This window comes from Carcharhinus amblyrhynchos, chromosome 19 (assembly GCF_965287045.1).
Source record: "Carcharhinus amblyrhynchos chromosome 19, sCarAmb.v2.hapA, whole genome shotgun sequence".
Classification (NCBI taxonomy): Eukaryota; Metazoa; Chordata; class Chondrichthyes; order Carcharhiniformes; family Carcharhinidae; genus Carcharhinus; species Carcharhinus amblyrhynchos.
This window is the reverse complement of record NC_137342.1, coordinates 38731144-38746094: the sequence shown is the minus strand read 5'-3', so window position 1 is coordinate 38746094 and position 14951 is coordinate 38731144. Positions and strand designations below refer to the sequence as shown.

Sequence of the window (14951 nt, the reverse complement as noted above, 5' to 3'; positions counted from 1 at the left end):
TTGGAGCTTGACTGTGACAAGTGTGCCGAGGCCAATCCCTCTTTCTGCTGCCCTCCGCTTTGCCCTGAGAAAAGGTTTGAATCTTTTCAGCTCTGACTAAATGGTCAAAATACTGACATTTTCCTTTCAGGATGTCACTTAGTCATATTATTTTTGCTTGTGCAATTTCAAGCACCTCTCCATTTGTCTCTTAGTCTATACTTGGAATTTTAAGCAGGTGCCTTAGTAGCCTATTCCAAAGATCTCTATTTTCTTCCACAAGCCTTTAATGATTGTCCAACTTTCTGAGGCGTATGGGAATGGGGCATCCTTTGAGTTCAGTGGCTTAGCAAGACGGCAATGCCAAAAACACACTGACCACATCATATTTGGCATTTGTGGCAGAATCTGCCTCTCATGGATTGGTCTCTTCAGCTATCGGTGAAAGTTCATCATGTAAAAATACGTTTGCTACACATCCAACATCTTGGAGAAATGGAAGGATGACGACAATGTTACATATATGTGGGCAGCACAGTGTCACAGTGGTTAGCACTGCTGCCTCATAGCGCCAGGGAACCAGGTTTGATTTCCAGCTTGGGTGATTGTGTGGAGTTTTGCACATTCTCCCTGTGTCTGCATGGGTTTCCTCCAGGGTTTTCTCCCATTGCCCAAATATATGTGGTGGATTGGCCTTGGTAAATTGCCCGTTAGTGTCAGGGGAACTAGCTAGGGTAAATGGATTATGGGGATAGAGCCTGAGTGAGATTGTGGTTGGTGCACGCTAGATGGGCTGAATGTCAGCATCCTGCACTATGGGATTCTATGAAATGAATCTGGCACAACCTAGAGTACCATCCTAGAGACTTTGAACTGGAATGATTGAAAAGCAGCACCTTAGGAAGGCTGATGCTAAACAGACTCACTTCCAACTCCCCCTCCCCCCATAGAATGGGACAAATATGGCACAGAAATGTACTTCTCATCACATTCATCTTTTTGATCTATTGGATGCAATCAAGGTGGCTGACAGTTATCCTAATAGCTCCACTGTAAGCATAATTACTTTCTTTCAAATTTCTCATTACCAAATTTGGATATTTAATTACAAATAACCTCCAGAAACAAAGCAAACAGCCCTTTGGCACTCTGCAAGTCTTTCTATGGTTACTTCAAGTCCTTCCAGTTAAAATGCCATTAGCAGACATGGACCCTTATTATTGATCTTGCTGTTCCATTGTTTACCCACTGTGCAGATGTTACACCGCTTCAGGACAACAATTTAATGCACATCAGACTCCAATGGTGCTGTTTCTCAGTCATTCTAGATTGAGGTCTCTGGGGATGGTGGACTCAATGAGAGTGATCTTGAGCCAATGCTTGCTGTCCATGGGAAAAGTGGTGGGGACTGAAAATTCGGTGAAACCCGGAGTTGCAGATTTCACCGGTGAGATTGCAACTTCCAATTTTTGCCGCCTCTTGCCAGTGACGTAGTCAGTTTCACACTCATAATCGGCGTGAAAATGATTTGCATTCATCTTAATATATTTACATATTAAACACATTATTTACATATTAATCATATTTATTAATAATATTTAGATATTATTAAACGTCCACATCCAGAAATTGACTCCTCACCATATAATCAAACTGTGCCAACGTGAAATCACGTCAATGAGGTTTACAATAAGTTCGCCCAGATATGAACCTGTCGTGGGGATCTCCTCTGCAGGTACACTCAGGCCCCCTACACAGGCCCCTTCCCCCATCAGTGCCCCTCCTCGCTCAGTAGGGAGGACACCAATTCATTTTTTGGGGGAGGGGGCAGCCTGTCTCTGAGCACAAAGATCAGAGTACCCTTTATAAACTCTGCCACAATTTCGGATCAGCAGGGCTGGCTGGTGGGCTGCCCAAAATGACTTCATTAGCATCTTTCTGCTGGGTGAATCCCACCTGACAGACACTCCTAGAGCCAGTGGGAAACACTCCTGTTTTCCCACCAGCGTGGGCACATAACCTGAAAACAGGAGAAATTCCCCCCAGGTCTCGTTAATGCTAAAGCTTTTACCATAGAATCCTACAGTTCAGAAGGAGGCCATTTGGCCCATCGAGTCTGCACTGACCAGAATCCTACTCAGACCCTATCCCCATTTATTTACCCCAGCTAGACACCCTTGACAGTAAGGGGCAATTTGGCATGGCCAATCAACCTAACCCACACATCTTTGGACTGTGGGAGGAAACTGGAGCACCTGGAGGAAACCCATGCAGACAAGGGGAGAACGTGCAGATTCCACACAAACAGGACCCAAGGCTGAAATTGAACCCGGATCCCTGGCCCTATGAGGCAGCAATGCTAACCTCTGTGCCATTCTGGTGCCAGCGTCCATTGTGTTTAAAAGAAAGCAGGCCCAGGGAATGTCTCCAACAAAGAGTATAAGGAACTTAACATTAAAGGATCCGATTGTTGCTTCCGACCACTACACAGTTCCTCATCTCATCATTGACCTAACCCCACACTCCATCCCCCACCCAGCCCCACCACACCCCCCAACCACCATACACACACCCCCACCACTACCACAAACACGCTCATTCCCGCACCACCTCCGCCAATCTCGGTCTCTCTGCTCCTGAACTGACCCATATAATCACTGGAACAGGTCCTAATCCTGACCCCTGCCCTGATTCTCTGACAATATTCACCTGAGGACCACTGCTTGGCTGAAGTCAAAGTGGAATGTTAACAAAGTGCCCAGACACCCAACCATATTTTAGTTGGTGTTGTGCAATACCATGCTTAACATCATGTTCACCCATATCAAACCTCTGTATATTGTCATTGTTGGCCCTATCCAGTATCTATTAAGATTGCAGAGTGCTATACAGTTCCTCACAATTGCTGTGCATTTTCCTCGTGAAATTTTTATTGGATGACCTGGAATATTCTTTGCATCTACCAATTACTCTCAATTACCCTCAACCAATCATTCCTTTAGTAAGCTGTGACGTAATGTACAGGCCCTGAAATTCCGCCAATACCACAGAAAACATTGCTTTTTCCTATTTATGTCATTGTCCTGGGGAATCAGAACTAACGTGGCATGATTTCTGGCTGCAATATTTAATATCAATACTCAATGTGACTCAAATAATTTACCTACATGCAAACATAACAACTGGAATTTTACCAGCAGGCCCGCCCTGATTCTGGGATTGGTTGAGGTTCGGAGAAAGACATTCTCCGTTGGCCTCATGCAGGATTGTATGAACCTCGGGCGGGCGTGACAGTAAAATTCCACCCAACGTGTTCAGCTTACTTGTTTTGAGCAGCACTGAAGTTCTCTTTTCTTTCTTGCATTTTTAAACAGGAAAAGCAAAAGGCAAGAAGACATAAAAGCAAGCAGATATCAATGGTAAGTTTCTTCTCATGTTGCTAAACTACCTCATAGTGTCAAAATCGAGACTCAAGACTTTATCTTGGTAAAATGTGCAATGGCAAAAGGAATTCAATGGGGCCAAGTGTGTGGCTGTTCACTTAGGACACAAAACATTTAATTTGAGCATTTTCTAAAATGGTGAGAAACTAGCAACTGCAGAGGAAACAAAGGGATTTAGGAGTCCAGGTACACAAGTCATTAAAAGCCAGTGGATCAGTGACAATCAAAAAGGCTTATGGAATGTTGGTCTTTGTCTTGAGATGGCTGGAATATCATGAGAAGGAAGTTATGGTTCCGTTGTGTAGAGCTCTTCAGATTCCATCTGGAATATTGGCTGGAATTCTCCAGTCTTGCATGCCCTGTTACCACTGCCAGCCAGAATGGTGAATTTAGAGCAAAGTCAAATTTCCATTCACTACAGCAGGACTGGAGAACCCAGCCTGCAGGTGAGGTCAGGGAATTTGGCTTTTATGTTCAAATTTAAGAAAGGACGTGTTGGGGCGATTATTGCAAAAAAATTCTGAGCGCTGAGTTTGAGTGATTTTCAGAATGAATTTCCCACACCCTGAGCACTGCAGAGTGCTTCAGCAGAATTTGCTCTGAAAATCTGTGGGTGAGCCTATTCCCACTGGAGAGGTCAGCAGCGTGGCGCTGAACAGGCCATTGCACATTGCCAATCTGTCAGCTCCGAGACTGGCGTACGTACAGTAACCCTGCATCACCGGCCTTCTGATTGCTGATCAGCCACGCAACCCCCACCACTGCCCTATCAGAGCCCCCACCCCCTATCGCTGGCCTCCTGGACTTCCCCGGGCAAGCCCTGATATCGAACCCCCCCCGCCCCATAGGCAGCCCCAATCACTCCCTTACCCCCCTGCCTTGCCAGTGAGCCCTATGCAGAGTAGCGGCAGCACTCTCACTGATTGCCCCCCACTCCCATAGGCCTTGTCCCCCAGGTAGGCCCCACCCTATCTGGCCTTGCCCTCTTAGCACTGCCCGATGCACATGGGCTGTGCCAATCTTCCCCTTGGGCTTTGTCAGTTTGCCCCTCAGGCAGTACCAGGGGGGTCAGGCTGGCACTGTCCAGGGGGCAACCCCCCTTACCCCTGACCTCCTGGGAGGGATTCTATGTGCTCTGTTCCCTCCTGTGTGGCCAGCTACATGTTGCCTGTTCATGGGGAGCAGCACTATACCCCACTGGAGTGAACCACTGCTGGCGGGAATGGAGGGAGACGCTAGTGGACCCGAAGACTTCAGTCTCGGGCTTGTTAATCAGATGGAAATAGCAATTTCAATATTTAAATCAGTTGATGACTCTAACAAACTTGGAACCGGACACGCTTATAGGTCGTGGTACCCAACAGGGAGCCTGCTAAATGGCCTCCGCTGATGTCTTCCAACCTGTTGCGCTTCTAGAGAATTGCCCCCATTATCCTTGGAGAGGGTGCAGCATTGAGTCGCCAGAATGAAAGGGTGGCTTAGAGGATTAAATTCAAAGCAGAAGTTCCATAACCTATTGTCTTGACGAAAGGAGATCAAGGGACGAAATGGCCAAGGTGTTTAAATGTTAAAAGGATTTGACAGGCTAGATGCAAGGAACTATTTCCCTGATGGGGCAATTGAGAACTAGTGGACTTCATCTTAAAATTGGTTATTCAAAGTGAATTTTTCACATAAAGGGTCAGGGAAATTAGAACTCCCTCCCACAAAAAGCTACTCTCCCACTACTGCCTGAATCCCCTAGTGGACTCTATGACGCAGAATGCCAGAAGTTCAACCAACTAAATTCAGCCAAAAAATAGGTGGGAAAATCTTAGATTTTTTTTGGGAAAATCACTTCCTTGGGGTTAAGGCGGAACAGTAGAGTTGAGATACTGATCAGTTACATTCTAATTAAATGGTTAGTTGCAGGCTAGAGGGGTTGAATGGCCCACTCGCTTTCTTCTGACCTCTGAACTCCTGTGGGCATCAAACTATGGTACAGAGGCATGTGCATTGGGCATATACCTGTGATATGTTATTTCTTGTGTTGCAGGCAGATAGTCCCGGTCTGGACTACCTTTACAATGTCACTGATACAGATCTTCATGAAACAAAGGTACGCAGTATTCGGATCAGGTAATGCACTGAACATAACCTGAGTTGGTAACATTGACACTGTCGAGCTAATTCCAATCCCAAATGACAGCTATAAATGGCTTCGGGGACTAAAAAAGAATTGCATAATAAATTCCAAGTTTAATCCTTTGAATGAGGCCCCTCTCCATCTGTTATCTGTTAATCTCCATTCAGGAAGGAAGCTAACCTGAATGTGTTTAAGAAGATATAATGGGCGCTATTTTGATCTTTTATCCAAAGTAAGCGATGAGTCATTGGTGAATCTGCTCAAAAGGATGATTGAACTGGAGGCTGGGCCATATTCAGCTTCAGGCCTCATTTGAGTACATCAGTGAGCTTCTCTGCCCTCAGTGGGCACTGGTAAAAAGTTTACTGAATAGGCAGGGTGTGGAGTGGGTGAAAATGGCAGCTTCATAGGAACTGAATGGTAGAAACACTCATGTAAAGTGCAGTGAGGTGAATGGATAAATACACCAGTACTCGTTTGTTAATTACACTATCTTTTAATTCTGTCACAAAGTTGAGCCAGAAGTTATGAAGTTGAAATGTCCCATTTCTCTGTTGAAATTAATTATCTTGCATCATTCCTGAGATTATAGTGTCAGAGAGAAGTATTCATTGCCCTTCCTTCTGTCTGCAAGCGTCCACACGAGGGGATTTTGAATGCCTTTCAAACTTCATGCACGGAATTCATTAATTACAGCCTACCTGTGATTATTGATTTTTTTTTTAATGTATATTTTGTGGTTATATATTGTGGTTTATGGGGAAGATCACACTAAACAAACCAAACTAAAAGGGAGGGGTGATACACTGGGAAGAAATCAACTTAGACAACAGTTGGCCTTAGTATTATTGTGCAGCCAGGAGAAATATTTATTCATATGTACTTGAAAGTTGTAAGTTGTGACTTACAACTATTTTAATTTATGGGCATTTATCATTAATAATCCTGGTTGTTTTCCCAGCCCATGAATCAAGACCAGTCAGTACTTGACTGGTGTAATCATTTACCTCTTCCACAATTCAATAAGAAGTCTCACAACACCAGGTTAAAGTCCAACAGGTTTATTTGAAATCACAAGCTTTTGGAGTGCTGCTCCTTCCTCAGGTGATCCAGTTAGCCTGATGATGTGAGACTTCTTACTACGCCCACCCCAGTCCAACGCAGGCAACTCCACATCAAGATTCAATAAATATGTGTTTCAACCTAGGCAATAAAACGTTGTCCAAGCTTTGTGAACTATATGAGGTGTAAATGCTTTCTTGCTATGCTGCAGGCCTTCACATGAAAGATGCCTCTGTGCAGAAGCATTCCAGTGGATTAAACCTAATTTCTTTCCTTCACTTACACAGGACCATTCACATACCCACACAGATCCAGATTCTGACAGAGAATTGGGGAATTAAGCTGCTCCATTCATTTACCAATTCTAATGTGAACCTTTAATTGCTGGGATGTTTTGACAAGTGATCTGGACTTCAAAGGGAATCTATAGCTCTTCACACATAATTACATAGACAGGCTTCTTTTTCAAAGAAAAAGGAAACTGATATGGATTTTAACAGATGTAACAGTCTGTGATTTGTTCCCTATGGCACATAATAACTTAGATTGAACATGGTAAAAATATATGAAATTGTAGATGGATAAGATATGTAGAAAGAAAGGGAATGAAAACTAAAGGTTTGCTGAGGCTAAACATAATTAGGGCAGTTTGAGTTACCTGAATAAGAATCACTGTTTCATCCAAAGTCTATTTAAAATGCAATGAATAAATTCACGGTCATGTAGGAATGGGCTTGTTGCAATGCCAAGGAGCTAAAGCTTTTATGTATGCTTTTTTATATACAGAGGCTAATAATACAGTTCACTGAGTGGTTGGCAAAAAGTGACTTGAGAATAAGACACATGCACTAAAATTAGGCTGTTTGAATATTAATGTGTGAACGCTTAATTAATTCATATGAAATTCATTTCAGAAGTGTTACCCATCCATACTAAACAGGTTAACCTGACTATTAAAATCGGTGTCCAGGATGCAATTAAGTATTTAAATGACAATTTAATTTCAAAGCGACAATTTTATTCCTCATCACATTGGCAAACTAATATGAAAACAAAATTAATCAAGTAATTATACTGCTTTTATGCTGTAAGTTATGCTCCCTAATTGATCAGTAATTGTTTCAAAGAAGCTATAGAATATTTTACTATTAAATGAAAGTAATTGCCCTCGTCCTAAATGGAAAAACACATAATAATTAAAAAGGAAACTTCCCAATAAGAAAAATGGAATTTAAATTTGCAATGTCGTTTAAAAAAATCCAATTCAAGCTCTTAAGCATTTAAAAAGAAAAGGTTCTTGTGAATAATTAATAGGCCTTTTTAATTAAAAAATGTATATTTTTAAGTGTTAATTTTATTCCTCACCATTACTGTGTAACTAAGTGAAGGGAAATTGATTGCTTTTCTGAAAATGTATCGACAAACAGAAAATACATGTACTGTTCCAGGGGTTTGCTTCTTTTTTGCTACATTATGTTGTGGCAATAACTAGTGAAAATAAATCCTCTGACAAAATTGTAGTTAATGTCCATTCATTCTTTCCGTCTTCCAGTCTTAATAGAGTTTCCCTTTTACCCTTATGGCAATATCACTCAACAGACCAATTGGCTTTGAAATGTTGTAGTCCTTTCAATTTGAAGAGCAAATGCATTTAATGCATGTTCACCCTGCCCAGACGATGATTCAGGCACCAGTGAGATAAGATTGGAATCTTATTGCCTCGCCCGCCCCATTGGCCTTGGGTGGGATTTTACGAGCTCGCCTGAGCGAGGTCTTAAAATTCTGGCCAAAGTGTCCATTGATGGAAAACTAGAGGATGCGAGTGCACTAAGTCCCGCTAGTTATTCCACTCAGCAAGGATAATTTCTGGAGCACACATTCATAAAATTTACTCTGTAATCTCTAATTATTTTATCGCTTAAGTCTGACACAGTGGTTAGCACTGCTACTTCACAGCGCTGGGGACCTGGGTTCAATTCCGGCCTTGGGTCACTGTCCAAGTGGAGTTAGAACATTCTCCCTGTGTCTGCATGGATTTCTTCTGGGTGCTCTGGTTTCCTCCCACAGTCCAAAAGATCTGCAGGTTAGGTGGATTGGCCATGCTAAATTGCCTCTTAATGTCCCAAGATGTGTAGGTTAGGGGGATTAGTGAAGTAAATATGTGAGTTTACGGGGTCAGGGTGGAGGATAGTGCTGAGTGAAGTGTTGTATCGGAGAGTCATTGCAGATTCAATGGGCCAAATGGCCTCCTTCTGCACTATAGGGATTCTATGACTTTATGCTTTTGCTTATATATTTGGAAGAACAAAGACATTAGGGAGTGTTGTTTAGTGGTATAGGTGAACAATGGAATATAGGGTTTAGGCACGTTATGAAAGGTTAGATCACAGGTGCAAAACATAATCAGAAAGATTAATTAAAATACTTTGAAGAAATCAAGCAAATGAGCAGGGCATGTATGTACTGACTATTCCCTGAGCAGGGGAATCCAAAAGCAGGGGCAAGGTAGGCAAATGTGTTCACATTGCTTTGCAGACATGCTTCAATTCTTGGGCAGCCTGCACAATCCTCTTCGTTGATGTAATTGAAGAACACCCACATTGCTGCCTGCCTTGCAGAACTGATGCAGATCAAATTTCTGCCCTAAAATCTTAAAATGAGAACTGAACTAGTAAAAACCAGACCCTGAGAAGGTATGTGAAAGTGTGGATGGCACTGCCTCCAAATACGATAGATGGTCAATCAATTGAGCATTTTCAAAGAGAAACATTAATTAAGGCATATTTAGAGCCAACAAGTAACAAATTAACATTGCAATTTCAATTGACCAAATTGCCTACTCTTGTTCATATGATTAAGGATGAGTGCTAAGTCAGATAGCTCGGTTTAAAGCAAAACTTTTTAATATCAGGGATTTTAGGTCAAATTTAACCTACTCTGGAGGGATTTAAACCTTCTCTTCTGGATGGATATGAGAATCGTGATAATCATGGAATGATACAACATAGGAAGAAGCCATTTGGCACATTATACTTGTACGTGCTATTTGAAGGAGCCATCCATTTAGTTACACTTCCCTGTTCTTGCCCAATGGTTCTACAAGTTTCCCACTTCCAGTATTTAATCTATTCTGTTTCAAAATTATTACTGAACCTGCTTCCAACACCTAATCAGGCTATATATTCAGATCATAACTTGCTGAGTTAAGACACTTTTTTCCTTACGGTAACTGATTCTTTTGATAATTACATTAAAGTTCAGTCTAGTTCTTCCTGGATCAAGTAGACAACTCACAATTGCTCTGATGTAACACTCAGTGCCTCTAAACTAGCAATGTGTCTCTGGTTTGGAAATAGAAAAATTGCACCAGCAAGTACAAGGTGTTGAATTGGACTTAAAACAATTGTTATGATGGAGTTTTACCTTGCAGTAAGCCCTCATTGTACATGACCCACAGTGTGACAACAGTGAATGAATCTGACATTGCCCATCAGCACCATCGTCATCTCGACAAACACAATCTTCTCTTCTAGGTAGTATCCTCAACTATTTAAGAGTCATCAAATTACGGCTTGTGCCACAATTTCACTATGGGACAGGGCATGAGGCAGACACCCAGATTTATCTCAGCTGGAACAGGGATCAAGGCTGCCTTGTTCTGAACCATACCCTAGCCATCTAGCCAACCTTGTTCTCAAGCATACACTGGCCATCTAGCTAACTAGTTCCCAGACAAGCTAAAGATACACACTGAAATCTATCAAAGAAGAATGGATTGTCCAGCTCTCTTTCCTGAAAATTCATACTTTGGTTAATCCAACTCTTGATGAACAGACAGCACAGCATAATATCAACATGGTTTACACCTCTGTGAAAATGATCTAAAATGACTTTGCAACCAAGAAATTCAAAAAAGATTTTTAAAAATGCCCCAAGGGTTTCTAAATTTGATTTACCAGTGTGTATATTCAGCCCACCAAAACATCCTCTTAAATATATAAATTATCTTGCTTTATAAGAGTATTATCTTCAGCTGTGTTAATGTTTGGTAAAACATTGGAAAGGGGAAATGTTTTATAAAGTTGAATTTTGTGCTTGTGTTTAATATTTGGAAGATAAAAATAAAATGTGCCTTGTTAAATTTTAAAAAATGAATAAACTATCCTTGTCTTCAAAAAATTCTCCTTGTGAACTTTATTAAACCATCTGGGTGTTAAGTATCATCTGGATGGAATCTGTAAAGGAAGTTCTGGTAAGGAAGATCACATTGTTAATGAAACCCATTGAATGTTCCTTCTATTGAAATTGAATAAATCTGGAGGACATGAAATAGACACTTTAAATTTGTAGGAAAGGCTTCCACAAAATAATTTATTAAATCACATTTACAATGTAACTTTAGAGGGAAAATGTTTTACCTTTCTGCTTCAGAATTCTCATTCCACTCAGCAAAATGAATATTGGAGGATTAGTCAATGTTCTAATGAATAATCGGTTTTCCAACATTCACTTGCCCATGAAATCCAGAGCAGACTCACAAATATTTCCCCATAATTTAGAAGTTGCTTACAGAAGGAACTGGAACAAAACCATGCCGCTTTAGGGATGGATTAAAAACCTCCAACCTCAAAAGTCTGCAGTAACTCAATGTTCTCTGCTAGACTAATTACATCAGCAACAACAACAGCTGATTTGCAGTTATGTCTCACCTTTAACAGCTAAAAGCTTCCACACTGCTTTACTGGAGCAGTACACATGAAATTTTACATTGACCCACATAAGGAGATATTAGGATAAGTAACTAAACTCTTGGTCTAAGTGGGTTAGGCTTTAAGGAGCATCTTAAAGGAGAAGAGAGAAGTAGAGAGACAGCCCAGTTCAAGGAGGAAATTTCAGATCTTTTAGGGCTGAGGCAACAGAAGGCCTGACCACCAATATCAGAGTGATAAAAATCAGAGATGTGCAAAATACTAGAATTGGAATAGAGCAGAGATGGAGTTTGGAGGAAGTTCCAGTGATAGAAATATTACATAGATACTACCTAAGACTTTTTAATGGGAATAGATTTTCTGTCTAATCATAGTAAATGGGTACAAAATCTATACGTCACACTTTGCAGTACATATTTCAACTTTCAATGAATACTTTAAAAAGGGGTATGTTGAATGATGTTAGTTTGCTATCTTGACAGTCCATGTTTTACTACACAATTATAAAATCATCGAATGGTTACAGCACATAAGGGGGCCATTCGGCCCTCATGTCTGTGCCAGTTCTGTGCAAGAACAATTCACCTTGTGCCTTTTCCCTGTCACCCTGCAAATTCTTCTGTTCAGACAATGATCTAATTCTCTTTTGAAAACCATAATTGAATCTTTCCCCAACATGCTTGCGAGTAGTGCATTTCAGATTCTTGTTAACCGCAGCATAAAAAAATGCTTTTCCTCGTGACTCAGTTTTTATTTGCCAATCACATTAAATTGGTGTCCTCTGGTTCTTGGTCTTTCCACCAGTGGAAGAATTTCTACTTTGTCCAGACCCCTCATGATTTTAAACATCTTTATCAAATCTTCTCCTCAACCTTCCTGGGTGGGATTTTCTGGCTGCGCTCGCCCCAACACCGGAAAATCGCACCCGAGATCAAGGAAATTTTGCAGGGTCTGTGTCTATGATTCCCGTGGTGGGCGGGATGGGAAAATTCTGTTCTCCGTCTCCAGCTTCTGCCATCTTTCCACAAGTGAAGTTGGGGTCATTCTTGTAAACCTTCTCTCTAATGCCTTCAAATGCTCCTTAAGTTGCTGTGCCCAGAGCTAGACATATAAAGGGCGGTCTTGCCAGAATTTGGCAAAGCATCAGTTCAGACAAGAAAACTGATGTGAAGTTCACCAATTCCACTGACCAGTCTTGTCTCCAGATTTTGAACTTCATAGTCTGAAAAAAAAGTGGGCATGGTTTACGCTGTCGTTCTGACAGGGCAGTCATTCAGAGCCGGCAAAAGAGCTGCACCAACATTGGGGATACCGCAAATTGATGAGCCCCTACTGACAGCCCCTAAAATCTGCCACTTGCCAGTGCCCTGGCACAGCATGGCACTGCCAGGTTGACAAGTGCCAACCTGTGCCAGGAAATATTGCTGGGGTATTGCCAGAGTACTACCTGGCTGTGCCCCATTCTCCTGGGGGCTATACCTTCTCTGGTGCCTCTGAAGGGATCCCCTTGACAGGTTTACGTCTGGCCACACCTGTCAAGAACCTTGCTGACATGTTGGCAAAGTATGAATATTTATTGATGGGGAGTGATCTGGCAAGGGGACTAAACAATTCTATTTAAGTTTATTAAAATTTTTAAAATCAGGTTCACGGTCATTGTGGTATAAACCTGATTATGTCTCTGGCAAGAGGGTGGGGAACATCAGAAATTATAATGTGGCTGATGGGGTTGGTGAATTCAGGTTTTTTTCCAGATTTTGAGCCCCTGCTAATGGTCCTGTGCACAGAGAGTGCAGCACAAGATCTCACCCCATATTGCTGCTGAGGCCAAACCAACATTTTACACAATTAGAAAGGAGTTACACCAAAGGTCCTCTTGAAAGGGTTTACGTTTCTTGAAGCACTTTGATAAATTGGGAAGTATAAGTTTTGAATTGCTCATTGTATAGATATATAAAGGACAATGTAATGTGGCACTGAATCCCAGACCTGGATTGTACTGCATAATGGCAGTTTTTCAGGACTGTGGGGTGCAGTTTGCTGGGTCTTGGCCTCATGAGGTGCTTGCAACATTCATAGCACCAGATTCATTCCTTATTACAGGCACAATCTTATTTTTCTAGGTCATGCAGACCAGGTGGTCCATGCTTCAATTTCTGCTCTCCACCTTAGCAGGAATGATTGTAAGACTGTTGCTGACCTCAGTACCTCCAGAGATGGCAGAGAAAAAGCAGCAAAAGTTACTGATTCTTGTCATTACTCATTTATCCCTGCCGTAAAGCATTTGAAGATGTTAGATGAGGATAAAATCACACTTGGCTGAAATGCCTAGGATGGCTAGTTCTGGTTGGACATATTCCTGGAGGCTACATCACATGATCTTCTGCTTCCAACTTGCCTTTCCCCACATTCTTGCCACTGGCCACCTGAGGTCCATCCTGCACTGCCTTCCCAAACCAATTGGAAAGGAAATAGATGCTTAACTACCCTAGTAGGTTATTGGTCAAATCACATTTTCATTCCGTCCTTGATAGATCTTTAAAATGAATGAGTAAAAGTATTCAAATAAAATGAAAAAAAAGGCTGAGATTATCCAGGCCTGCTGTGGTGGGACCCATCACAGGGGTTACAGCGGGTCTGTTAAGACCCACCAGACAATCCTGGAGGTGGATGGGATTGGAAAATGCTGCCCTTTATCTTTTATAGTATTCCATGACGTTTCTCCTCGAGTTGCACATCTCAGTGTCCTTCATTCCTGAAGGGTTGGCAACCCTTGTGAGCAGAGTCAAACAACCTGATAAAACCTTAGCTCAAGATGAAAAATATGAAATTTATTGAGATACCAGGTTGGGGATGTTCAATACCCTTGTAACTGCACCACAGCACAAACCAGTGCTTTCAGGACAAGAAGTAACTGAAGCAAAAAAAATCAAATTCATAATTATAATAGCACAAGGCCCATTGGATTTGCACTAATACTAATTCTCTTTTTTTCAAATTCCACATTTTCAAAAACCTTTCCAATTTCTTTCAAAAGATGTTACAGTCTCTGTCACAAAATTAGCTATTGTGATTAAGCATTCTATGTTCTAACAATTTTGTGTGAAAAAGTCTCTTCTAACATCTTGAGTTATATTTTGAATGATAACCTTAAGTCAATGCCTCCTTGTTAATTCTTCACCATGCTATGAAAATAGTCTTTCATCATAAAATCTTTATTAGATCCCTTAACTTTCTTTGATACAGTAGAGAGAAAACAAAATCTGAGTTTATCTTTATAATCATACCCTCACTTTTTCTCTTGATATCTATTTAATCTTCTGTGTACACATTCCATCCTTCCAATAATAAGATCCTAAAACTGCATGCAGAACTCTATTTGTCACCGAACAATTTCTTGTACAATTTAAAAATATTTTTCAGATTACTCAAAGGGAGTCATTTTAACCAATCCCCAAGGCCTTTTAGGTTTTCAGCTTTGAGGTCCAGATATCTGCTGTAGCCTGAACATCTAAGTGGGCCTGTAGGTTAGGATATTATTAGCTGGTGAGTCGTGCATACTCACACCAATTGTATGCCAGGTCCCGGTGAAGGTTAGGGCACAGGAATTCTCAACTTAGGAAGCCCCCACTG

General features: G+C 41.4%; 1 protein-coding gene across 1 annotated transcript in view; it reads left to right on the top strand.

Annotated features, from left to right (window-relative positions):
* LOC145355625 (uncharacterized) overlaps positions 1 to 14951 on the top strand; it is a 190526-nt gene that overhangs the window by 35592 nt on the left and 139983 nt on the right. The window contains exons 19-20 of the mRNA XM_080207869.1: positions 3354 to 3398; positions 5458 to 5540. Of these exons, the coding sequence (XP_080063995.1) occupies positions 3354 to 3398; positions 5458 to 5540 (128 nt within the window). The remainder of the gene's footprint in view (positions 1 to 3353; positions 3399 to 5457; positions 5541 to 14951) is intronic.